Here is a 25,510-nt window from a genome sequence, read left to right as displayed (position 1 = left end):
ATCTGTGATGCCAGGGGGGCAGCACTCTGCTGGGATAGATATTTGCCCTTTTGGTGGGGAGGGGGGGAGAAGTTTGCGCTGAACCTGTCAGCTAGGATGTTGCCAATGTCTGTGGGTTCGGTGTATTTTTTGTCATTTTGGACTAATTCTGAGCATATCTGGGAATTCCCACCCAGGTTCCTAACATAACTAAAAAAAGCCTTGTGATTATCCTTAGTGTCCTGTGCAATTTTTCTCTCGAAGCTGGCCTTAGATGATTTTATGAGTGCACGTAATTTTTTGCTAATACTGATCAGAGATGCCTTCCCTTTTTGAGATTTTGCTCTATCATGTAGTAGCTTCCTCCTTCTATTGAATAGTTTGTTTATGGCTGGGGTCCATCAGACAGGACGTCTGCCTTTGGAGGATTGGGTATTGCTTTTATTTGGGATTGCATGATCCATACATTCCTGAAGGTGTTCATAGAATGCGTTTATAAAGGATTCTGCGGTCTGGGCCGTATTTTCCACAGGCCAGGGGGCTTTGAAGGATTCCACCTAGGTTTTAAGGAGTGTGAAATTTTCCTTAGAGAAGTTTTTCACTGTGGTTTTCTGGGCAGGGGGTGGGGTCGGGATGTGAATATCCAGTGAGATTAGTTTATGGTCTGATCTTACCAGTGAGGGATACCCTTCTGGTCTGGAGCATAGAGTCCCCATGTTGGTGATGATCAGGTCCAGTATGTTTTCCCCTCTTGTGGGAGTGGTAACAAGTTGTTCCATAGCATTTGAGTTTATAAATTCTAGGAACCTTTGGGCTAGGGTGTTGGAGCTAGAGTAATGCTCCCAGTCTATGTTTGGGTAGTTGAAGTCGCCCAATATAATGGTGTTTGGAGAGACCTTCATATTTTCCAGTGTTCTCAGAAAGGCCGAGTGGGGTTCCTGGGTTTGGGAGGGTGGGCTGTAGCAGGCTATAAACTGGAAGGCAGTTTTACCCACTGTTAGTTGCACATGGATAGTCTCTGATGCTTCGTGCTTTGCCACCAACCTGGAGGTGTGGGTATCTTTGATGAATATCGATACTCCCCCTCCTGTTGTGGTTCGGTCCAAGTTTTGGGGCCGAAAAGCATGGTATGAGGTATAACCTGGTAGTGCTGGGGTGCTCTCGGGAGCCCTGAACCAGGTTTCTGTTACTGCACAGATATCGATGTTCTCCATGCTAAGGAGAGTTTCGAGTGCGTGCATCTTGAGGTTTAGACTTCTGGCGTTGAGTAGCATTACTCTTAGTTTCTTATCCCTTGTGATACCTATGGAGGTGGGTTTGTCTTTTGAGCCTTGCCTAAAAAGGCACTATGGGGGTAGCAAGAGCCTTTGCCAATATCCGAAAGCCCAGGGGTGACAGGTGCAAGCCTTCCCTAGCGAAGCATCATGGCTTGTCGAGCATATCATCCCAAGCCGACAGGCATTGGATCCCCTTTGAATGACACCAGTACTTAAGCCAATTGTTGAAATTGATCATCTTGTCTTCATATTGTGGCATCATTCTTGGTGACGGTAAGATGCTACTCAAGGTCAGGGTCATACCGGCCTGGGCTACATGCTCAGAGAGCTCCTTTATGTCTCTTTTCATGTAGTCCAGGGAGGTACGTCTCAGGTCATTCACACCAGCATGGACAATGACTGAGTCATATTTGTACTTGCCTTGGAGTGACCTGAGTGCTTGTGTTATGTGGCGGATCCTAGTGCCAGACAGGCTGCTCACCGTGACCCTCTCCTTGTTCAGCCTGGTGAGCGGAATGTCAGTGTGCCTGACGATAGAGTCACCTATTACAAGTGTATCAGGTGTGTTGTTTAGTCTTAAGGGCTGTGACTGTTCGGCACACTGGCTTTGTGAGATATGTGTTGCATGTGTTTTGTTTTGGGGTAGCGGTTGCTTGGGTGTCTGCTTTGGAGGTCTCTGCTGCTTAGGCAGATCTTTATTTAGAGCCTCCGAGTATGTTTTTGTGTGATTATGTGTTTGGTTTGCTGTCGTGGTAGGTCTATGTGAGACTGGAATTGTAGTGAGTGTGGTTTCCTTCTCCTCCTGACTGGTTATGCCAGTACTGAGTTGAGAGAGCTTAGCCTCCAGTTTGGCTATATGGTTGCATCTCTCACATGTGTTGGAATTTGTTGGGAGGAGGAGAGGGTTGTCTGTGTACATGAGGCAGTTGTAACATTGCCTCAAGATTCCCAGATTCACCAGCTGGACCGGAGAGGAGATTGACAACTGACATTTGGACATGCTAGAATAATATTGGGAATTACTTAATAATTGAAAACAAGGGTCAGTGGGGAGTGAGGGTGTAGTGCTTTTAATTTTTATTGCTGACTTATATAATTGCTTTAGCGAGCAAGTGTCATCCAAGAGTAGAACACACCAGTAAGCCAAAAAATACAGCAAACCTTGAATCCTGGTCTCTTAAAAAGTACTTTAACAGAATTCAAACCAAACAGAAGACAATTCATGATACAGTCCACAGATACAGTCCACAAATACTAAGCGCTTTCACCCACAGACTTGGGGCATCATCAGAGTACAAGATACTGTTGCTCATCATCCCTTAAATACTAGTTACAGAAACAATTACATAAACAATTAATCAATAATCACAATCATCATTAAATGGCCAGTGTTTCAGAACTTAAAGATGCAGAAAAATATAAGATACAGAAAAATATATAGAAAAATATAAGGATATAGTTAGTTTGGATATAATGTTAAAACCTATATTATTATTTAAAACACCAAAAATTGTGTGTACATATTTAATTATTAATTGTCCTAAAATGTACCAAAAATGTAGTGTGTTGATAAAAAAATGTATATACATATAAATACTAAATATAAACATAATTATATAATATAAATCTAAATAAAGATGTAAATAAAATAGTGATATAAATACATATATATATAAATATAAATATAATAAATATTATAAATAAGTATAAATATGTGTAAATTATGTATAATTTAGTATGTATGTTAAAAATGTTTAAAAATGTACTTAATCTTCTAAAATAAATTGTGTTAAAAATAAACAAGTTGTATAAAATGTATGATTTATTAACAAATGAAACATGGTTGGGTATAAATTCACTTAAAAATTTGATTTCTAACAATAAGTAAGTGATAATACAACTTTATCATATAAAATGTGATCTAAGTTTTAGTATGCTGGAAATAGCTATTTGCTTATTAAGGCCAGGCCATTTACAGGTATTAAGCCTGAGTTGCCATAAGCATTCTTTAGCTTCTAACATAGTTTTTTCATCACCACCTTTGTGTATATTAGGTGGTATTCTATCAATAACAAAAAACACATTTTTTTTTTAATTAGTACAGTTTATACTGTGATTAAATAACATGTTGGTAGTTTTGTGTCTTTTAATGTCACTTAGATGTTCTATGATACGTGTTTTTAGTTTTCTGATAGTTTTCCCTATGTAGAATGCTTGACAAGCTGTACATGTTGCTGCATAAACAACCATGCTGGAATTGCAATTACAGTGGCCTGGACATTTGAGGGTTTTCCCATAATTGATGATGGAAATGTAGGGACCATCATTAATGAATCTGCACACATGACATGAGCCACATTTGCTCATCTTTGAGTATCTAAGCAAATCACTATTAAAATTGTTCTCAAATAAGTTTTTCAAATTTTTCCCTTTACTATATGTAAATTTAGGTGCAGTTCCTAAAATACCTGAATATTCCACGTTAACATCTATAATACTAGCCCATGCTTCTTGGATACTAGTGACAATCTCTTGTGTTCTGTTGTTGAATGGAATAATAAATGTGTCACTTCTAGATACAGTAACCTTAGGGGTGATCTCTTCTGATGTTTCATAAATAATGATAGGTTTATATTTAATCAACCTCATTGTTTTGACCTCTTTACTGATAGTAAAAACAAGATCATAAGGGTAGCCTCTCTCAAAAAACATACTCATAAGTACATCCAATTCCTGTTCAAACACCTGATTGTCACTAATTATTCTGGACAGTCTGACCATCTGGCCTTTGACAAGGTTCCTTTTTTGACGAAATGGATGACAGCTGTCAAAGTGTAGGAACGAATTTGAGTATGTTTTCTTCCTGAACAAGGTTGATTCAATTCTATTGTTGACAACAGTAAGCTTGATGTCCAAGAATTCGACATTGTTGTCAAAAACATGACTAGTAAATTTTAAAAAATTAGTAGATTGTCCTAAAAAGGTAATAAAATCATTGAACTCTTCCTTAGATCCCCCCCAAAAAATCAAAATGTCGTCCAAATGGCGCAGATATAGTAAAATCTTATGTAGATTTTAAATGCAAAGATATTTTGAAAAGTTTACCACACATTCTTAGAGATGCATGGCATTGTCTAGAATCAGTTAGAGAATTTTCAAAAAACTTTGATTTCAAATCTAATTTTTTTATGGCTACTATAGATGTTGTTAATCTTTTCTCTGTTATTCCCCATGAAAAGGGGACAGAAATATTTGAAACTTGTTTAACACACACAAAAGATTCAATTTCACTGAAAACCGTTTACTTACTGAAATGCTTGAATTGGTTTTAGAAAATAATTTTGTGTATTTTAACAATGATTATTACATACAGAAAAAAGGTGTTGCTATGGGGGCTAGATGTGCCCCCATTTATGCCAATTTAGTTTTAGCACAATTGGGAGTCTGAATCCATTTTCTCTAGTATTTATTGGCAGAAGATTTTACTATATCTGCGCTATTTGGACGACATTTTGATTTTTTGGGGGGGATCTAAGGAAGAGTTCAATTATTTTATTATCTTTTTAGGACAATCTACTAATTTTTTAAAATTTACTAGTCATGTTTTTGACAACAATGTCGAATTCTTGGACATCAAGCTTACTGTTGTCAACAATAGAATTGAATCAACCTTGTTCAGGAAGAAAACATACTCAAATTCGTTCCTACACTTTGACAGCTGTCATCCATTTCATCAAAAAAGGAACCTTGTCAAAGGCCAGATGGTCAGACTGTCCAGAATAATTAGTGACAATCAGGTGTTTGAACAGGAAATGGATGTACTTATGAGTATGTTTTTTGAGAGAGGCTACCCTTATGATCTTGTTTTTACTATCAGTAAAGAGGTCAAAACAATGAGGTTGATTAAATATAAACCTATCATTATTTATGAAACATCAGAAGAGATCACCCCTAAGGTTACTTTATCTAGAAGTGACACATTTATTATTCCATTCAACAACAGAACACAAGAGATTGTCACTAGTATCCAAGAAGCATGGGCTAGTATTATAGATGTTAACGTGGAATTTTCAGGTATTTTAGGAACTGCACCTAAATTTACATACAGTAAAGGGAAAAATTTGAAAAACTTATTTCAGAACAATTTTAACAGTGATTTGCTTAGATACTCAAAGATGAGCAAATGTGGCTCATGTCATGTGTGCAGATTCATTAATGATGGTCCCTACATTTCCATCATCAATTATGGGAAAACCCTCAAATGTCCAGGCCACTGTAATTGCAATTCCAGCATGGTTGTTTATGCAGCAACATGTACAGCTTGTCAAGCATTCTACATAGGGAAAACTATCAGAAAACTAAAAACACGTATCATAGAACATCTAAGTGACATTAAAAGACACAAAACTACCAACATGTTATTTAATCACAGTATAAACTGTACTAATTTTAAAAAAATTTTGTTTTTTGTTATTGATAGAATACCACCTAATATACACAAAGGTGGTGATGAAAAAACTATGTTAGAAGCTAAAGAATGCTTATGGCAACTCAGGCTTAATACCTGTAAATGGCCTGGCCTTAATGAGCAAATAGCAATTTCCAGCATACTAAAACTTAGATCACATTTTATATGATAAAGTTGTATTATCACTTACTTATTGTTAGAAATCAAATTTTTAAGTGAATTTATACCCAACCATGTTTCATTTGTTAATAAATCATACATTTTATACAACTTGTTTATTTTTAACACAATTTATTTTAGAAGATTAAGTACATTTTTAAACATTTTTAACATACATACTAAATTATACATAATTTACACATATTTATACTTATTTATAATATTTATTATATTTATATTTATATTTATATATATTTATTTATATCAATATTTTATTTACATTTTTATTTAGATTTAGATTTATATTATATAATTATATTTATATTTATATTTAGTATTTATATGTATATACATTTTTTTATCAACACACTACATTTTAGGTACATTTTAGGACAATTAATAATTAAATATGTACACACAATTTTTGGTGTTTTAAATAATAATATATCTAAATCAACACAAGGTTTTAACATTATATCCAAACTAACACAAGGTTTTTTATGTAATATATATCCTTATATTTTTCTATATATTTTTCTGTATCTTATATTTTTCTGCATCTTTAAGTTCTGAAACACTGGCCATTTAATGATGATTGTGATTATTGATTAATTGTTTATTTAATTGTTTCTGTAACTAGTATTTAAGGGATGATGAGCAACAGGATCTTGTACTCTGATGATGCCCCAAGTCTGTGGGTGAAAGCGCTTCGTATTTGCGGACTGTATCTGTGGACTGTATCGTGAATTGTCTTCTGTTTGGTTTGAATTCTGTTTATTAAAGTACTTTTTAAGAGACCAGGATTCAAGGTTTGCTGTATTTTTTGGTTTAGCGAGCAAGTGCCAGGTAACTTAAGTGCAATGTGTTACAGGTAACTTAAATGCAAAAACGACAAACAGTAACTTTCTTTCAAGTGAAACAAGGAAATAAGTACAGTAAGCAATGCAGATATCACTAGTGATTCACAGAAGCGCTGAGAAGCCGCGTATTAGGTGGAATTAGCTTTCCAGGGAAATAACACGCAAACAAACAAGCACATAAACAAAGCTAGATTCAGCAGGCCTGGATCTAGTCTATGCTACAGCAAACAAGGTGTACCAATTTCAGTAAGATACAGTTCAAATATTCAGGCACTATAAACCTTTAACCAGAAATTCCCAGCTCAGAAGGGCAGAGTCCAGCCTCTTCTCCCACAAGAGTGCAGATCACGAACCTTCTTAATGTAAAATAACTGGCCTGAAGCCCAAGTGCTTAAACCAGAACTAATACACTTTAAGAATAACAGACACTGGGCTCTCAGTCAGCAGTTCCCAACTTAGAAGGATGAAAGCTATCTGTCCTGCCACCACAGTGCATGCCACAAACCTTCCTAATGTAAAACAACTGGTCTGAAGCCCAAGTGCTTAATCCAAAAGACTTAGAATGATAGCTACACTTTAATCAAGTTACTACCAAGCGGTAATAAATACAATTGAATACTTTAGAGAATGCCTGGATTAGTGCTCAAGTTACACAAACAAAGCTAGATCCAGCAGGCCCGAATCCAGTCTATGCCACAGCAAACAAGGCGCACCAACTTCAGTAAGAAGCAGTTCAGATATGCATGCACTATAAGCCTTTAACCAGAAATTCCCAGCTCAAAAGGGCAGAGTCCAGCCTCTCCTCCCACAAGAGTGCAGACCACGAACCCTCTTAATGTAAAATAACTGGCCTGAAAGCCCAAGTGCTTAAACCAGAATTAATACACTTTTAGAATAACAGACACTGAGCCCTCAATCAGCAGTTCCCAAACTAGAAGGATGTAAGCTACCTGTTCTGCCACTACAGTGCAGACCACAAACCCTCTTAGTGCAAAACAACTGGTCCGAAGCCCAAGTGTTTAAATCAAAAGGCTTAGAATGAGTTACACCAAGCAGTAATAAATACAATTGAGTACTTTTAAGATGATGCAAAAGTAAAATAAAGTAGGTAGAAACACAAGTACAGTAAAAGCAGATGAATTTTTTTATTTTTTTTTTTTTCTGAACAAGTGCTGAGATCAAAGAAACAGATTTGAGTGCTGAAACTAGAAAACTGGCTAGTTATAAGAAAAAAAACTAAGCTAGAAGGCTTCCCTCCAACACAGAAGGGCTTGGGGGCTCAGAAGAGTACAAATAGTCTATACCACTTAACAGGAAAGGCAGGAAACAAGCTTATTTTTTTTTTCTGTTTCCCAGATGCTCTCTTTGTACACAGTAGGAGTGCCTGAAATCAGAATATGATCTCACTGCACTCAGTTGAGTGAGCAAATGAGATGGGCCCAGAAGGAGTATCCAAACACAAATTTACAAGAGGGGTGGGTAGTTTCAAGGCCACTAACTGAAGAGCAGAGTCAAAACTTCCAGTTCAGTTAATATTCCTGCAACACACAGTTAAAATCAATTTAAATACTGTATTTTTTTGAAAAAAAGTGCAGATAAAGGTACTTAAATTCTCTTATACGTCCAGTTGAATACAGCAAGTTCTTAGCCGGCCAAAGCTGAGGTTTTTAAGCAGAAAATATTTCACGCTGTACCACTTAAATAGGCAAGGACAGGAAATCAAAGAATGTGGCTACCCCCACACCTGTAATTACTAGCAAATAACAAAATTCAGCAAACACTGACTAACTTCCAGTTCAGTTAATATTCCTGCAACACACAGTTAAAATCAATTTAAATACTGTATTTTTGAAAAAAAGTGCAGATAAAGGTACTTAAATTCTCTTATACGTCCAGTTGAATACAGCAAGTTCTTAGCCGGCCAAAGCTGAGGTTTTTAAGCAGAAAATATTTCACACTTCACAGATCTCTGCTGAAGGTGTTTTTCCCCCCTCCCCCTATTTCTCTGTGTCTTAAGTTGGTATAACTACCTAATAGACTCCTTCTGCACTTGTTTTTAGTCATTTTTAATTTAACTGCATTTTTTAAACTGCTTGGTCTAACATTGCTACATACTCAAGTGTGCTAGCTTGCACTGCATTTGAATTGTTTTGACTGCTGTTTTAGCTACTTTTCGGTGTGTGTGTATATATATATATATATATATATATATATATATATATATATATATATATAAACATTTCCTGTAACTAGTGTAGTCCAGATTCAGATTTGCTGTATCCAGGACTGTATGTAAGCTTCTGAGTCCCTCCAAGCTTTCTGTGCTGGAGGGAAGCCTTCTAGCTTATCAGTGGGAGTGGTAAGCACTAGGTAACCTATCTACCACATAAGGAGTGGTTCTGGCCCAGAAATTGTAGTTATTGGCCATTTGGGCAGTTTTCCATCTCTCTCAACTTTCTGATTTAAAAGTCCACATTTTCACTTGTTTCCCCCCCTTTCCTGTAACTAGTTTAGTCCAGATACAGATTCTTAGTTTTAACACTTGAATTTGCTTATTCGTGATCAGCACTTGTTCAGAACTTGTAAGCACTAAATAACCTACTAATTACTACAGCACTCAACCTTCCTCATTACCTAGAGGAAAACAGCTTTGATACTTACTTTCCTCACTTGCTTAGAGAAAAACAGTTCTTGTACTCACTTTCCACACTTATCTAGAGGAAAACAGTCTTTTATTCAGGCATGTCCAAGGGTCAGCTCCCAGTGTTCCTCCTGTCTATCTGATGAATCTGGGTAACTTGGGGCAATGGAGAAATTGCCTCATGTACACAGACAACCCTCTCCTCCTACCACCCAACACTACAACTTGTGAGAGATGCACTTATCTAGCCAAACTGGAGGTAAAGCTCTCTCCAATCAAGACTGAACTTGACAGTCAAGAGGAGAAGGTAAACACTTGCACCACACCACACTCATCACATAGTCTCACTAAATCTATGCCACCAAAATCCACACATAGAAACACAAAAATATTCGCGGAGGCTCTCAATAATTATCTGCTCAAGCAACAGAGACTTCCAAAGCAGAAATGCAAGCAACGTCCAACCCCCCAACACAACCCAAATGACACATAGCCCGCAGACTCGGTGTGCCACTCAACCACAGCTAATAAGGCAAAGCAACGTACCCAACACACTAGTCATAGGTGACTCTATAGTCAAGCACACTGATGTCCCACTCACCAGGCTAAACAAGGAGAAGGTTACTGTCAAGCTGCTTGTTGGGTGCCAGGATCCGCCACATAACCCACGCACTCAGGTTACTCCACAATAAGTACAAATATGACTCTGTCATTGTCCATGTTGGTGTGAATGACCTGAGATGTACCTCCCTGGACTACATGAAAAGAGACATGGAAGAGCTCTCTGATCTTGTAGCCCAGGCAGGTATGACCCTAGCCCTGAGTAGCATTCTGCCATCACCCAGAATGATGCCACAGTACAAGGACAAAATGATTGACTTCAACAACTGGCTAAGCTTCTGGTGCCACTCTAAAGGGATCCAGTATATGTCTGCCTGGGGTGACATGGTCGACAGACCACGATGCTTTGCCAGAGATGGCCTGCACCTGTCACCCCTGGGATTCTGCATACTGGTTAAGGTTCTTGCCGCCCCTATAGTGCCTTTTTTAGGCAAGGTTTAAATGACAAATTTACCACTGTAACAGAAACAGGCAAGCAAAAACTGAGGGTGACGCTACTCAATGCTAGAAGTATAAATCTCAAAATGCACTCACTCGAGGCACTCCTTAAAATGGAGATCATCGATATTTGTGCAGTGACTGAGACCTGGTTCAAGAATCCAGAGAGCACCCCTGCACTACCAGGCTATAACTCATACCACATTTTCGGCCATGTAACCTGGACCGGAACACCAAAGGCGGAGGTGTGTCCATGTTCATTAAGGATATTCACTCCTCCAGGCTAGTTGCTCAGCATAATGCAGCCGAGGTTATCCAAGTGCAACTAACTCTGGGCAAAACTGCAATCCAAATTGTAGCTTGCTACAGATCACTCACCATGCCTCAGGATTCCCACTCCTCTTTTCTTGATGTACTGGAAAATATTAGGGTTCAACCAAACACCCTAATAATGGGCGATTTCAACTACCCCACAATTAACTGGGAAAATGTACCAACTCCTTCGCTCAACGCTTTCTGGAATTCATAAACTCCAATGCCCTGGATCAACTTATCCACACCCCGACCAGGGGCAACAATATCCTAGATCTAGTAATTGCCAACATGAGTGACCGGTGTTCCACACCTGAAGTCAACGCCTCATTGGTCCGATCCGACCTTAAGCTAATTACCCTAGATATTCACATCTTGCCCCACCCCCCATTAAGGAAACCATGGTAAAAAATGTCTCCAAAGCCAACTTCATGCTTCTTAAGACAGAAGTGGTGAACCTCATGACACCCATGTAGATGGACAATACAGTTACGACTACTGAATCCTACACAATTGCACTTTATAAGCACTTACATGAGTGCATGGATCGTGCTATCCCAAACAGAACCAAGACGCTATCCTCCAAAAAAAGGAAGCCAATCTGGTGGTCCCCTGCCATAAACAAACTGTACAACAGAAGGAAGAAACTGTTGCAAAAGAGTAAAATCCCACGAATGGAGGAGCTCCCTGGTCAGCCTCAGTAAGAAGCTGCGATCCCTGATAAAATTCTCCAAAGCTAGTTACCAAAACAAAATTGCCACTGATTCTAAACACAACCACAAAGCATTCTATAGCTATGTCAAGAATCTCAATGGCAACACTCAGATCTGCTCTGAGTTACAGCACAATGGCACTAAATATACAGACCCAACTGATATTGCCAACATCCTGGCAGATAGGTTCAGTGTTAACTTTACCCCCCCTCTCACCCCCTAAAGAGCCCATCTCTATACCGGAAGAATGCAAAGTTCCTGTAATCAGGGCTGCACAGGTAAAAAACACACTCTCCAAAGCCAGGAACACAGGATGCATGGGACCAGACAACATCCCAGGCTGCGTTCTATATGAACTACAGAACAAACTGACACCCCACCTAAGTACTATGTTCAATCATAGCCTCACCTCAGGCTTTGTGCCTGCTGAATGGCACACAGCAACGGTTATCCCACTCCACAAAGGGGGAGCAACCACGGACCCCGGGAACTACCGCCCCATTAGCCTGACGAGCCTGGCCTGCAAGGCCATGGAACGTATCATCATGGAACATATAAACAAAGACATTGGTAATCTCCAAACTCTGGACTCCACCTAGTTCGGGTTTGTTAAAGGCAGATCATGTCTCCTAAACTTGATAGACTTCTTTGAAGCAGTCACCAAAGCCGTAGACAAGGGTAAGGTGGTTCACACAGCCTATCTAGATTTTGCCAAGGCTTTCAACACCATCCCTCACTCTGGAATTCTAGATAAACTCTCTAAACTAGATATAAATCCCTATGTCACAAGATGGGTTGCCAACTGGCTCACTGACAGAACCCACACTGTGAAAGTAGCAGACTCCAAATCCGACTTCAGACCAGTGACAAGTGGAGTACCACAGGGTTCAGTCCTAAGTCCTCTCCTGTTTGGTATCTACTTCTCTGAAGTACAGGCTAACACAGAAGGTCTTTGGCTAATGAAGTTTGCAGATGACTGCAAACTAGGAGCCATAATCGAAACTCCTAACGATGTGGACATCCTACAAAAGGGCCTCACTGAGACAGATGCTTGGTGTCAAAGCCATGACCTCAAGCTCAATACCAAAAAGTGCATTGTCATCCCCTCTGGTAAAAACTCTGTACCCATGAACTACAACATAGGCGGTAGTATACTTAACACCAAAAGTGTGATAAGAGACCTTGGGACACAGGTGGACAGTAGTCTCTCCTTTGATAATCACATTGCCACAGTAGTCAGGAAATACTTCTACGTGGCACACCTCATCACAAAAGGTTTCTCATCCAGGAAAAAAAGAGGTCATTGTTCCCCTCTACTCATCACTCATTAGACCCATTATAGAGTACAACGCCCCTTTTGGTATGTACCTCACAAGACATCTACAACAACTGGAAAGGCCGCAGAAATACCTCACAAAAAGGATTGCCGGCCTCAAACAGATGCCCTACGCAGACAGTCTCAAAAAACTCCAGCTTTACTCTGTCGCATATCGTCTACTCAGAGGTGATCTCTGCCTAACATACAAAGCTATGTCAAACCCAGAGCTGTTAGACATGCTCCACTTAAAGAAATCCCAATCCCTCCGAGCTACACGCTCTAGGGACCTAAACCTTGTCACCACAATAAACAGAACATGCCGGAGGGATAGATTCCTGTCCCAGAGGAAGAAAAATCTTGATGACTGGAAGGGAAATAGGAAATTCACCCCGGAGATCACCTCTGTGGCTCTGCTCGAAAGTGGCACAGGAAAATAATTTTCTTGGGTGGCAAAAGCCAGGGTATCTTTTTGGCTGGGCTTGTATAGTCCCCAGGGCCGATAGCCTAATACCTACCTATGAACCTAGGCCTTACCATAACATCCTTAGGACTCGTCACCAGGTTCCAGTCCCCCCCCCACTACAATTAGTAAACCTTGGAACTCTGTCAGTATGGTCATTACAGATTTTATTTCTAACCAATTAGTTCTCAGGAGGATGCAATTAATTTTTGTGCATTAGCCATAGCCCCTTAATACGAACATATACAGACATATTAGTTTTGCCTCTTCCATTTTAAACTGCAGATTTTTCCTAAGCAAAATTAGTGTTCCTGTCTTCCTTTCCACTTGCATATCTGAACTGTAACCTTTATTTATTTTATTTTATTTTACATTTGTTAACCGGGCTAGTCTAACTGGATACATGTCCATTTTCAGTAGAGGCCCGAGGAGTTAAGCTCCAAGTTAGGACAAAAAAAAATTAATACAATAAAGTATAAGGATACATGAGCAAATATAAAGTGTTAACAGTATGCATAAACAAGTTATCACAGTAAAATGTACAGTGCATGATACAAGAATGATAAAGGGATGTAAATACAATCAGAGTGGTCAAGAGAAATATGCAACATAGTTTAAAAAGGAAAATAGAGTTGCTTAATGAGTAGATGGGTTAGACAGAGTAGAGTATGTAGAGACACTTTGACTAGTCAGGTTTAGTGCATTGACATAACCAGTGTGTTTTCAGGAATACTTTCAATTTGTTTTTGAAAGAGGATAATGAGGAAAGTATGGAGAGTTCGTTTGGAAGGAGGTTCCAGGCTTTCCCAACTATATTAGAGAAAAGGGAGTCGCCAGCTTTGTTGTATGTTTTAGTGGTATGTACTAGAAGTTTCTGAGAAGACCTTAAGGATTCTAGGTTTTTATAGGGGGTGATTACTGTCGAGAGAATAGGTGTTTTTGAAGGTTTGTAAAGAGTTTTGTGGGCTATAGTTAGCTGATGGAATGTAATTAGATTTTGAAGTTCAAGCCAACCTAGCTGTTTTAAATTAAGGCAGTGATGGGTTCTAAAAGGATTACCAGATGCAAATCTAGCTATATTATTGTAGGACATTTCCAATTTGTTGAGATTATTTTTTGAAAGGTTAGTAAAAATGGGTGACGCATAGAGTAGAGAAGAGATTAGATGAGTGTGTGCTATTGTGGTTCGAGCTGAAGGTAGGAGAAAGGATTTTATCCTATAGAGAGAGCCTAGCTTTTTATTGACTGTTTTTATATTATTGTTAATATGGATGTCAACGTTCAGATTATTCTCAATGGTGACTCCTAATAGTTTTGTGGATGGATCTGGAGATATAATGGTATTATTGATAGAGTTTATTGAGAAATCCAGTGGAGGGGATTTCTTGGTAGGAGAGAAGAGGAGGAGTTTAGTCTTTTTGGGGTTTAGGAGAAGGCATCTCTGTGTGAACCATTGCTCAACTGTATTGAATACTTGTTGGGTCAGATAGAGTAGTTCAGAAGAGGAGGGGGCTGAGCAAATGAGTGTAGAGTCATCTGCATATTGTATGCATGTAGCTTGGGGGATGTAAAGGTGAAGATCGTTGATGAATATGGAAAAAAGTAGAGGTCCAAGGATGAAACCCTGGGGGACACAGAGGTTGACAGGGAGATGAGTAGATAGAGACTTGTGCCATAGTACGGCCTGTTCTCTTTTATCCAGATAGGACTGGAACCACCTAATAGAGGATGTATCTAATGACAGGGATTTTAGTATTGTGATGAGAATTTGGTGATTTACCATGTCAAATGCTTTAGACAGGTCAATGAAAAGGGCAGAAGAGAGTTTGTTAAGGTTGCGGTTATTGTTAATACAGTCTGTGAAGGAAAGAAGGGCAGTTGTAGTGCTATGTGAGGGTCTAAAACCATGTTGACAATTGGCTAGTAGGTTATTATGCATTAGATGATCAAGTAATTGTTTGTGGATGCATTTTTCCATGATCTTTGCCAGAGGTGAGAGAAGGGCAATGGGGCGGTAGTTGGAGAGGTCTGTGGATTGTCCTCCTTTGTGAAGAGGGATTATATGGGATATTTTCCATAAACTGGGAATAAAACTTTCAGAAATAGTCCTATTGATTAGGATAGAAATTGGATAGGCAATAGCTTTGGCTGATTGTTGTAAGAATTCAGCAGGTAGTTGGTCTGCTGAGGGGGAGCAGGGTTTTAGTTTCTGTAGAAGGGTTATAATATATGATGTTGGGACAGGTTGTAAATGAAAAGTAGGGGGTAAGGTTGATTGTTTGGAAGGTAGAGTGAAGTTGTTAGGAGATAGTTGACTGGCTAATGTTTGTATAGCATCTGTAAAAAAGTTGTTAAAGTCATTGGCTATGATTATTGGTGTTTTGTGTTCTGAATTTAGAGGATTTGGAGTAGTGGATTGTCCTGGGTGGCGTAGTTGGTTAATACTAGGCCAAAATTTCTGTGATTTATTTGTATGGGCTTGTTGGGATTGGAGGTAGTATTTTTTTTGTCGGTTATTATAGCTTTCTTAGTTTCATTTCTTAGTTGTCTAAATGTTTGTTGGTCTACAGGGTTTTTTTGTTTTTCTCCATTTTGCCCAATGTTTGTTTCTTCAATTGATTCTATGTTTGGTTTCCTTAGTAAGCCAAGGAGCGTGTTTGGATTTAGTTCTAACTAGTCTGGTTGGGGCATGATGGTTGAGGATGGCAAGGAAGTTGGAGTTAAAGTAACTTACAGCTTCCTCTAGATGTAGATTTTTTTAGGGGTGACCAGTTGCATGCTCTTAGTTCCAACTGGAGAAGTTCTGGGTTAAAGTTCTTTTTTACACCTTATGTTTTTAATTGATGTTGTGGAGGGTAAATTGATTCTATGTCTGATAATATAGGTAAGACTGTGGTCACTTAAGTCATCAGGGAGGGTTCCCGAGTCATAGTTGTGAGGATGATGGTTAATGAGGATCCAGTTTAATAAGGTTGATTTCCTGTTATATTTATTTATCCTGGTAGGGGAGGTGATGGTTTGGGAATATCCATAAAGGTTAATATGGTTTGAGGAGAGGCTGCCGCAGAAGCAGGTCCACTCAATATTTGTATCACCTAGAATAATGGTTTCTTGGAGTAGGTTTTGGGAAAGCCAGCAGAGTATCTTTTCCATGGTAGCTATGTTATTTCCTGGAGGTAGATATATACAAATGACATAGATGGATTTGGAATTGTTAAGAAGAAGTTTGGAGATTAGGGAGTGTATAGGTGGTTTGCAGTTATGAGTAGTTAATTGTAAGCTAGGTTTATAAAGGATAGCTACCCCTCCACCTTTCTTGGAAATATGGTCTAGTCTCAGGATATTATAACCAGGTGGGATGATTTGATTATCTTTGGTTGAAGGTTTTAGCCAGGTTTCTGTTAAGCAGAGAATATCAAAGGAATATATTTCTGTTAGAGCTTGGAGTTGAGTTACTTTGTTATTTATACTGCGTATATTAAGATGAGCAATTAAAAGTGAGTTAGATGGTCTAGAAAGGGCTTGAGTAGGTGATTCTTTGGGGTTGAGGAGAGAGATGGGAGTTGTTGGGGGGCCTGGGTTAGGGTGAATATCACCATCCTTTGCAAAGAGTAGTAGGCTTAGATAGTATAGGGTTTTGAACCTACTGTATACAGATAGACATTTTTTGGCAGTTGAATTGTTAAACTTTGTATGTAGAGTCACCCATTTGCTTTAATAAACTCTTTATACTCTTTCAGACATGAATACATTTCCTGAAATAATGCTGAGTCTATTCTCTCTTTTGCCAAGTATGCCAAAACCCTCCCCCTTTTGAAATTATCAGTCAATCCCAATGACATTCAATGACAGCAATTAAAGTGTCATCACTGTAGTTGATTTCATATCCAGTCTCATTCAGTCCTTACAATCTTTTCCTGTCTCTCCCCTATAGTCTTGTGAACCACTCGGCCGAGATAAGGTTGGGCTTACCTTATATATTTCAATATTAAGATAGCAGTAGTCTGGCTCCTAGAAACTGAAATATGAATAACTAATTTAAAAGTCAAAATAAACTAAGTTTATACATCCACTTATGCATTATACATAAATTATCAAGCAGATGCTTGAAAGTGAAGTCAATGCAGACGATTCTTCATACTTCAGTAATAGTCGAGCCTTAAAACGCAGACCCATCCCTGGTCCCACAGTTTCATTTGTCTTTAATTCTACTATCCTTGTTTTACAATCACTTCAACTCTTGAATTACCATCCATCCCATTTTCAAAGAACCAGTAAATGATGACCTTTTGATTATCTTAATATACCTCATAGTTGTGGCTAACCCAAGGTAAATAGAGTACAATCTTGGCTATTCAGCTCTGTCGTTTTCCTTTAGTGAAAAAAAAAGGTAATCCCATAAGAGGGTGTGTCTACTTTTCCTATACTGCCACATAATTAGATCCATGTTTACTTTCTTGTGCAACTCAAATGTGTGGGCAGAGTACAATGCTCCATCCCCCCCATCAACTTATTTCAACATTTAGAAATGACAACTGTCATTTTTGTTGCTCTAGCCCTCTAGTAATAGTCAACTGTAGATATAAGAGTTAACATTAAGTAAAATTTCCTTAAGTCCTTCACGGGGTTGTATCAAAATTCTGTAATATTCAGTATTCTCCCTCACCCACTCTTACTATTAAATACAGTTTCACCTTCTAATGCACTTCCTTCTCCCCTTGTATCACATTTTCATCCCTTGCATCATACATTTACTTTCAAAAGACGAAGCAGATAATGAATATACAATAAAAAACAAAGTCATCCATTAACTTAAAAAAAATCTCCATATGACTTTGATCAATTTTTTTTCTCGGTCAGGACCCTCTCCTTCTCATGTGGCTCTGTGGGGCTGTCCATCATTATCTGCCAATTGTGCCAAGAGTTTCCCTGCTGTTCTGCCTCAGGAATTAACTGAGGCTGGGAAGAAGTATCCTTTCAAGATTTTTTTCTGGCTCTCCAAGCGCTTAACTACCACAGGTACTTTTTTGTACTGGTGTGGTGAATTTTGACATGCCAATGTTGTAATTGATTACTTCTTGCTGAACCAGGTCTGGGAGCTTGTGGAAAGACTACTTAACATGCAGACATCTTACCAGAAGTCACCTGGTTATTTTATTTTCAAGTTCGTTGAACAGATCTGCGAATAGATTTTGAAGCCATGAATTGGAAACCATCAAAAGTGTCTCACTGCGCTACTCCAGTGCATACAATAAAACTCTGACCACAGCCCAGATGACCAGGGTTCATTTAGTAGCTTGGGTGACTAACAGAGGGTGTCAGGGAAGAAGGGCTCACCCATCCTGGAGGGGGTATGTACGGGTGCACACAGCAGTTGGAGCTTTCTGGAGGAGACCTGGAAACCCTTTGTGATGACCTAGAATCAAGAAAGGCAGCAGCATGCCTCAGCTCCCCTGTGCAATTTGGGGAGTAGACTGGCGCAGTCTTTCCACTGCACAGCCCTGCAAAGGTTGTCAGGGCACAGAGTTGGGGGTAAGAAACAACTTTAGGTAGGCTTAAGGAGTGAAAAAAAATATTCTGAATGTTAGATACCATGCTCTCGGAACACGCACTGGATTCTCACTGAGCCCAGCAGCAAAAGTTGAAGATTGTCCTGGAGTAGATTGCAGTAGCCTGTAGACCTACAGTAGGACATGGGGCACTAGGATGGCTGTCTGGATGAAAGTATGAGCAAAAGAGAGAGAGAGAAAAAAAGTGTCTTACTGGTGTACATAGAAGAGGACCTGCATCTTCTGCATTTCTTGAGATATTTCTTCTTGCTCAGGTAAATTTTCTTTTGCTTTTCTCTCATCCATAAATGAAGTACCTGAATGAGAAAGCTTTTTACTTACTTTCTCTAGATTTTTATGAAATGTAGAAAGTTTTACAAGTTTAGATGGCCACCTCTCAGTTAGGTAAAACCAGAAAGCCTTTAAATATCTAACTTTTGTAATTTTACTAAACTTTTTAAAGCAATAGTCACAACTACAATGCTTATAAACTGCCACTATTCAAAACAGGCAAATAAGGTGAAATTCCTCTAGGCAATATGTATAAATCACAGCTGAACAAATAAATGTTAAGTGGCTTAACAGCACACTTGCAATCTTTCTGGTCTTCCAACACCAAAGGCAAGTTCTATTCCCACTCCTGGTGAATGGATTAATTTTCAAACTGTTGATACTACAGTGCAATTTTAGGAAGTGCTGCACTTCTAAGTGTGCCCCTTTAAATTACATGTTAAACCAAGGTCCCACCTGCTTGGGTTGTTGGAACAGCAGGTAAAGACCTCACAGCACTTAATGAAATGGATAAGGAAGGTTCTGCACTGTCCTGGCCAAATATTTCTCAGTAGTATAAATACCATTTCAGGTCTTCACTAACAAGAGGCCACTAGCCTAGTGTGACTAACCCAGTTAAGAAAGGCCAACATAAAACAAAATTAAATAAAATAAAGCAACAACTAATTGTTTTGCAATCTAATACCACTTTAAAGGGGACTGTAAGCATACATAAGTTATTACCAATGTTATGTTGCCACGAGACCAGCATTGGTTTAAACAGGCACACAACTATGGAATAAAAATTCTTGGAACTGATGTACTTATGATTTACTGCCACAATAACCCTGTTTGAAGTAAACTCTAGCACTACCTCCTGGGCCTAAGCCAATCTTCTGTTTGTACAAAGCAGTACAAAACTCAAACTCTTAAATGAGTCACAATCGCTTATTTGAATATGTTCTTAACTGGCACCTTATAATAAATTTCTTTACATTGTATATTAACTGTTCTTACCTTTCATACTCTAGTTTTTTTTCTAGGAAAGTAGAATTTTTCTTGTGATCGTGGATTTGATCTTCTAGTTTTAAGAACTCCTGACGTAGCTCAGCAAGCTGCTCTGTAAAACAAGACAAGAAAAATAATTAACTTTGTATTTATAAATAATATTTAAGTACTACATCTGCACTATAAACTACTTCAGCCTCCTAGTTAAGTAAAAGGTAATAAAGTTATCAGCAATTAACTGCACTTTTGAACATAATCTGTGCACCATAAATAAGACTTACTAGTGCAGTATTCTGTGTTTCAAATATATCCCAAACAAACCATCCAAAGCTCAAAGCAGATTATAAATGAACAATGTAGCTGAACATTCATTTTTAACGCAAGTAGTTAACAGGCTTGCCCTCTAGTTAGCCTATGCCATGCCAGACTCCCTTTCTTTGTTCCTTGGTTCCAGTATTCTACTTTTCTTCCTGGCTATATCTCACAGGAAAGGTCTGGTATCAACATTTTTACCACATCTGCTGAAAGATACACAGCCCGTTTACACAGAAAAAAGTCAAAATTTAACACTGTTGCAATCAGTACCATAATCACAGCTCATCAATAATTTTTGGCTTGAGAAAAATGTTACAAGTCACCTTAAGACTGAAGCTTGAGTGGTGAATTCCATACTAAAACTTGGTATAGCTTGCACTGGAAGTCTAACACCTTAAATGGTTCAAAGCTGTAACAAATAATGCAGAAATGCCATGGCAACAACAAAGCAAGAAATACAGGGGGAAAAAAAAGAAGTTATGTACTTACCATAACGTTCCATGTGAGTTGTTTAGCTCGCCTTTATTCTCACTGATGGGTTCGGAGCCGATCCTCAGCTCCGTCATGGCCGATAGCAAAGTTCAAGGTTTGCCAGTAGCTCGAGACCAAGCCCCTTATCCCACAATGCACTGCTGGAATTACCTCAGATCTTGTTTGCTGCGAGTATATATACCCTTTTATTTATTTCTACAAGGAAGGACTTCCCGAAGGGGAAGAAGAAGTATTGAATAACCAGGATGTTACTAGCCTCTAAGCCAACTGTCAGCCAGGAGGGAGGGACGTGAGAATAAAGGCGAGATAAACAACTCACATGAAACGTTGTGGTAAGTACATAACTTCTTTATGTGAAGTTGTTAAATCTCGCCGTTTATTCTCACTGATGGGTAGCGTCCCTAGCACCCGCAATACTGGTTGGCTGATGGGAGTACATTTTTCAGGACCGTGGAACCAAAAGAAGACCTGTCCCTGGAAGCCTTATCTACTTTGTAATGAGTGATAAAGGTATGAGGCTTAGACCAAGTGGCTGTAGCACAAATGTTGTCAAGGGGCAATTTAGCTTGAAAGGCAGAAGATGTAGAAATGGCTCTGGTAGAATGAGCCTTAGGTTTGTGTGTCAATGGCATGCTTGCATTGCGCAAACAAAGGATATACAATCTGATAACCATTTAGATAAAGTTGTTTTAGCCACTGGAATACCTTTTCTGGCCTCCGAAAAGGATACAAAAAGTTGATCTGATTTTCTAATATCCTTAGTTCTGTCCAGATAAAATCTGAGCTGTCTGTGTACATCAAGTTTGTGCAGCATGAATTCCAATTCGTTAGAGTGGTTGGGAAAAAGACTGGCAGCTCAATGATCTGATTGATAATGGATTCAGAACAGACTTTAGGCAAAAAGTAGGGGGTTGTTCTGAGAGATGCTCTATCAGCATGGAAAATCATGTAAGGAGGCCTAACAGATAATGCTTGAAGTTCTGACACTCTGCGGGCAGAAGTAATGGCTACCAGAAATATAGTCTTCCAGGACAAATATTTGTGATCACAAGAAGATGCTGGTTCAAAAAGGGGGAGAATAATTTGAGACAGCATAAAATTCAAATTCCAGGGAGAATAAGGAATTTTGACAGGAGGTCTCGTGAAAGGCACCTTTAAGAAAGGCCTTCGATAACTTATGGCTCATAACATTCAACCCATCGAATCCAAGGTGGAAATTTGATATGGCGGCTAAATGGACTCTTAACTGTGGCAGCTGCTGCTCCTTCTTTAAAAATATTTGTCAAAAATTCTAAAACGAACGATAGAGGATCTCGGAAAGGGTCGATTTTCTGTATATTGGCCCAAATTGAGAACCTGATCCACTTACTGCGGTATAGTTTCCTGGTGGATGGCTTGTGAGAAGACAAAAGGATACGTCTTGCATCATCTGACAGCGAATGAAGCCTGGCAATTAGGGGAAGTGGCTTAGCCAAGCAGTCAGTTTTAGGGACTGCAGTGAAGGATGGAAGTCCCCTGACGGGTGTGTCAGAAGGTCCGGAACTGGGTCCAGGATCCATGGATCTTCCAGTAGATGATGGTGAAGGAAGGGGAACCAAATCTGTCAAGGCCAGTAGGGAGCTATGAGGATAACGGTCCTTCCCAGCGACTTTGCTTTCTGTAAAACCTTGGGTATCAATGGAATAGGTGGGAATGCATATAGGAGACCCGGAGGCCAATCGTGTATGAGTGCGTCTCTCAGGGAATGTCCCGGAGGTGGTATTAGGGCAAAATAGCTTCTGCATTTGGTATTGATGTGACTGGCAAAGAGGTCGCAGCAAGGCTGGCCCCATTTGCAGAAAATCAGATCCGCAACTCGTTGGTTGGGAGACCACTCATGAGGCAAAAGTATTGCCCTGCTTAGCTTGTCCGCTATCACATTGGATTTCCCCAGGATGTGCGTTGCTATCAGAAAACAGTGGGACGACACAACCCATTGCCATACCCTGAGTGCTTCTCGACAAAGGGGGTAAGACTTGGATCTTCCTTGTTTGTTCAAGTACCACACCACTGACATGTTTGTCCGTCTGAATTGCAATTGTCCCTAGAGGAAGAGAGTCGTGAAAGTACTGCAACACCAGAAGTACCGCTCTCAACTTCAGAACATTGATATGCAGATGTGACTCTTGATCTGTCCATGTGCCTTGGGCAGTCTTTCCCTGAAAATGCCCCCCGACCCTATCAGGGAAGCGTCCGTGGTCACAGTGGCTACTGGGGGGGGGGCAAAAGGTCTTCCGATTGTAACATGAAGAGGCGTCAACCACCACTGAAGGTCTCTCTTGCAAGAATCTGTGATGAGAATCATGTGGTACATCGGTAGCTTTTGGTAGGACCACTGAGCGAAGAGAAGCCATTGAAGGATTCGCATATGCATCCTTGCGAGTGGTACAGCCAGGATTGCTGCCACCATCAAACCTAGTACCTTCAAGACCTCTGCTGCTGTAGCCTTGTTCTTTGACACCAGTGAGATGTGTTGGCGAAGAAGTGAGACTCTATCGACTGGAAGACGTAGAGTGGTGGTTGAGGTATCTAACTCTGCTCCTATAAAAACGGTATGCTGTGATGGCAATAAGGCAGACTTTTCGAAGTTGACTGTAATGCCTAATTGATGGCAGAGTGTCAGAGTATATTGTGTTGCCTGAGTTAATTGATGCCTGGTGGTAGCAGTGAGGAGCCAGTCGTCTAGGTAGGGAACACCTGGAATCCTAGACGCCTCACGTGAGCTGTGACCACTGCCATGCATTTGGTGAACACCTTGGGGGCTGTAGTGAGACCAAAGGGCAGGGCTCGAAACTGGTAATGATTGGCTCCCAGCCGGAAACGCAGGTGACCCCTGGAGTGTCTGTTCATCTTTATGTGATGGTACGAGTCCTTGAGATCTATGGAGCACATCCAATTGCCTTTCCTTAGGAAGGGAAGAATGAACTGAAGCATGACCATTCGGAACTTCTCTTTCTTTACAAATTGGTTGAGTCTGCTGAGGTCCAAGACAGAACTCCAGTCCCCTGTTTTCTTTGGTACCAAAAAGAATCTCGAGTAAGTTCTGAATCCAACTTGGTCTGCTGGGACTGGTTGGATGACTCTTTTTCTAGCAATATTTGGACCTTTACGATTGCTTGTTCCCTGAGACTGGGTGGAACATCTGGGATTCTGCTTACAGGAGTAGGAGGGGAAGAGAACGGTATGAAATATCCCCTGAAAATGATGCTTTGTACCCATGTATCTGATGTTATGTTTAGCCAGGCTTCTGGGTACAAAGACAAGCGACCCCCGACTGCCTCCAGAGCCGAACAGCCCGGCCCACTTTCAGGAGCGCTGGTAGGGCTGACCAGAGAACTGGCCTCTGTCACCCTGTTGCTGCGGCCCCCCTCTACCACGCGGGCAGCATCTTCCGTTATAACCCCCTCCTCTGCCTCAAGAGGGGGGTTTCTCCACGTGTGTCCTGAAAAGCTCCCTGTGCTTTTCGGAACCACATTTTCCCTCCCCTAGGGTCCTTGGGGTAGGGCCGAGTAGGGGTAGAAAAACAAACTCCAACGGCAGATAGGGTCTTGCCTTCCTCACACCTGGTTAAAGTTTCCTTTACTTTAGGCCCAAACAGTGATGAGCCATCAAATGGGGTGTTGATAAAGGAAGACTTAAAGGGTTCTGCAAAGGAACAGAGATGCATCCAGGCTTGTCTCCACAGAGCGATGCCTGAATTAGCAGCTCTACTCGAACCATCAGCTGTATAAGATATGAGATGCATGGACGAGTTTAGGGTAGTGAGCTGTGTGTTGACTTTGTCGGCAACCACTGCAGCTACCATACTCTGGAGAGTATCTCCTAGCTCTTTTAGGAGATCTCTTTGCAGTCTCGTAAAATGGGTTAAATAGTTCAGCGATTGCAGAGAAAAAGTCGCTGAACTAAACATGCATTTCCCATATCTATCCATGATCCTAGAATCTCTGTTAGGAGGATGGATAGATGCAGATGTTTCAGACACTTCCTTTTTGGTGGCTACAACTACCACCATGGCATTAACAGGCACTCCTTTGGTCAAAAAGACTTTGTCCACCGGGGCAGAGATTAACTTATTCGGCTTCCGAGGGACAGGTTCCATGGCCTCCGGTGACTCCCACGGCTTACGAGAGATCAGCTCCATGAGTTCATCGTAAGGCGGAGACACCCAAGAAGTGGAAGATTGAGACCCAAAAGCCTTCAAGAGCACTGACTTGTCCTCAGTAGGGGTTTTGGACTGCCGATCGCCCCTCTGACTAAGGATCTCTAATATCTCCGCAAAGGAGATATCCTCACAGGGGGATCGAGGGGACCCTTCTGACTCAACCAAGTCCATGTCGGATGTCAAAGACTCCTGTGGGGGAGTCTAAGTGCCTCTTCTTGCACAGTCTCTTCCTGGGTACCTCCTCAGTGGGGAGATCTGGGGAGGTCTCGGAAGAGCAGAGGACATCCTGTTGGCCCACTTGAGGATCAGGGTCTCTACGCTTATGGGGACCGGTAGATGTAGAAACGGACACAGAAGCTTGAGGGGAGAAGGAAGCCTGAACTGATGCTGACTATGTCTTAGGAGACATAACTCTCCTCATGGCATCAA

At 40.2% G+C, this 25,510-nt stretch overlaps 1 protein-coding gene across 2 annotated transcripts in view; it reads right to left on the bottom strand.

Moving 5' to 3' along the window:
• GOLM2 (golgi membrane protein 2) overlaps positions 1-25,510 on the bottom strand; it is a gene marked incomplete at its 5' end in the record, with an annotated part of 949,689 nt that overhangs the window by 857,474 nt on the left and 66,705 nt on the right. For both annotated transcript variants that reach the window (XM_044078256.1, XM_044078257.1), the window contains 1 exon segment: positions 20,083-20,185. In XM_044078256.1, the coding sequence (XP_043934191.1) occupies positions 20,083-20,185 (103 nt within the window).

Source organism: Protopterus annectens, chromosome 7.part0 (genome assembly GCF_019279795.1).
Source record: "Protopterus annectens isolate FY-2018-M chromosome 7.part0, PAN1.0, whole genome shotgun sequence".
Lineage (NCBI taxonomy): Eukaryota > Metazoa > Chordata > Ceratodontiformes > Protopteridae > Protopterus > Protopterus annectens.
The sequence above is the reverse complement of the archived record's forward strand: the minus strand, read 5'-3'. Positions and strand labels throughout refer to the sequence as shown.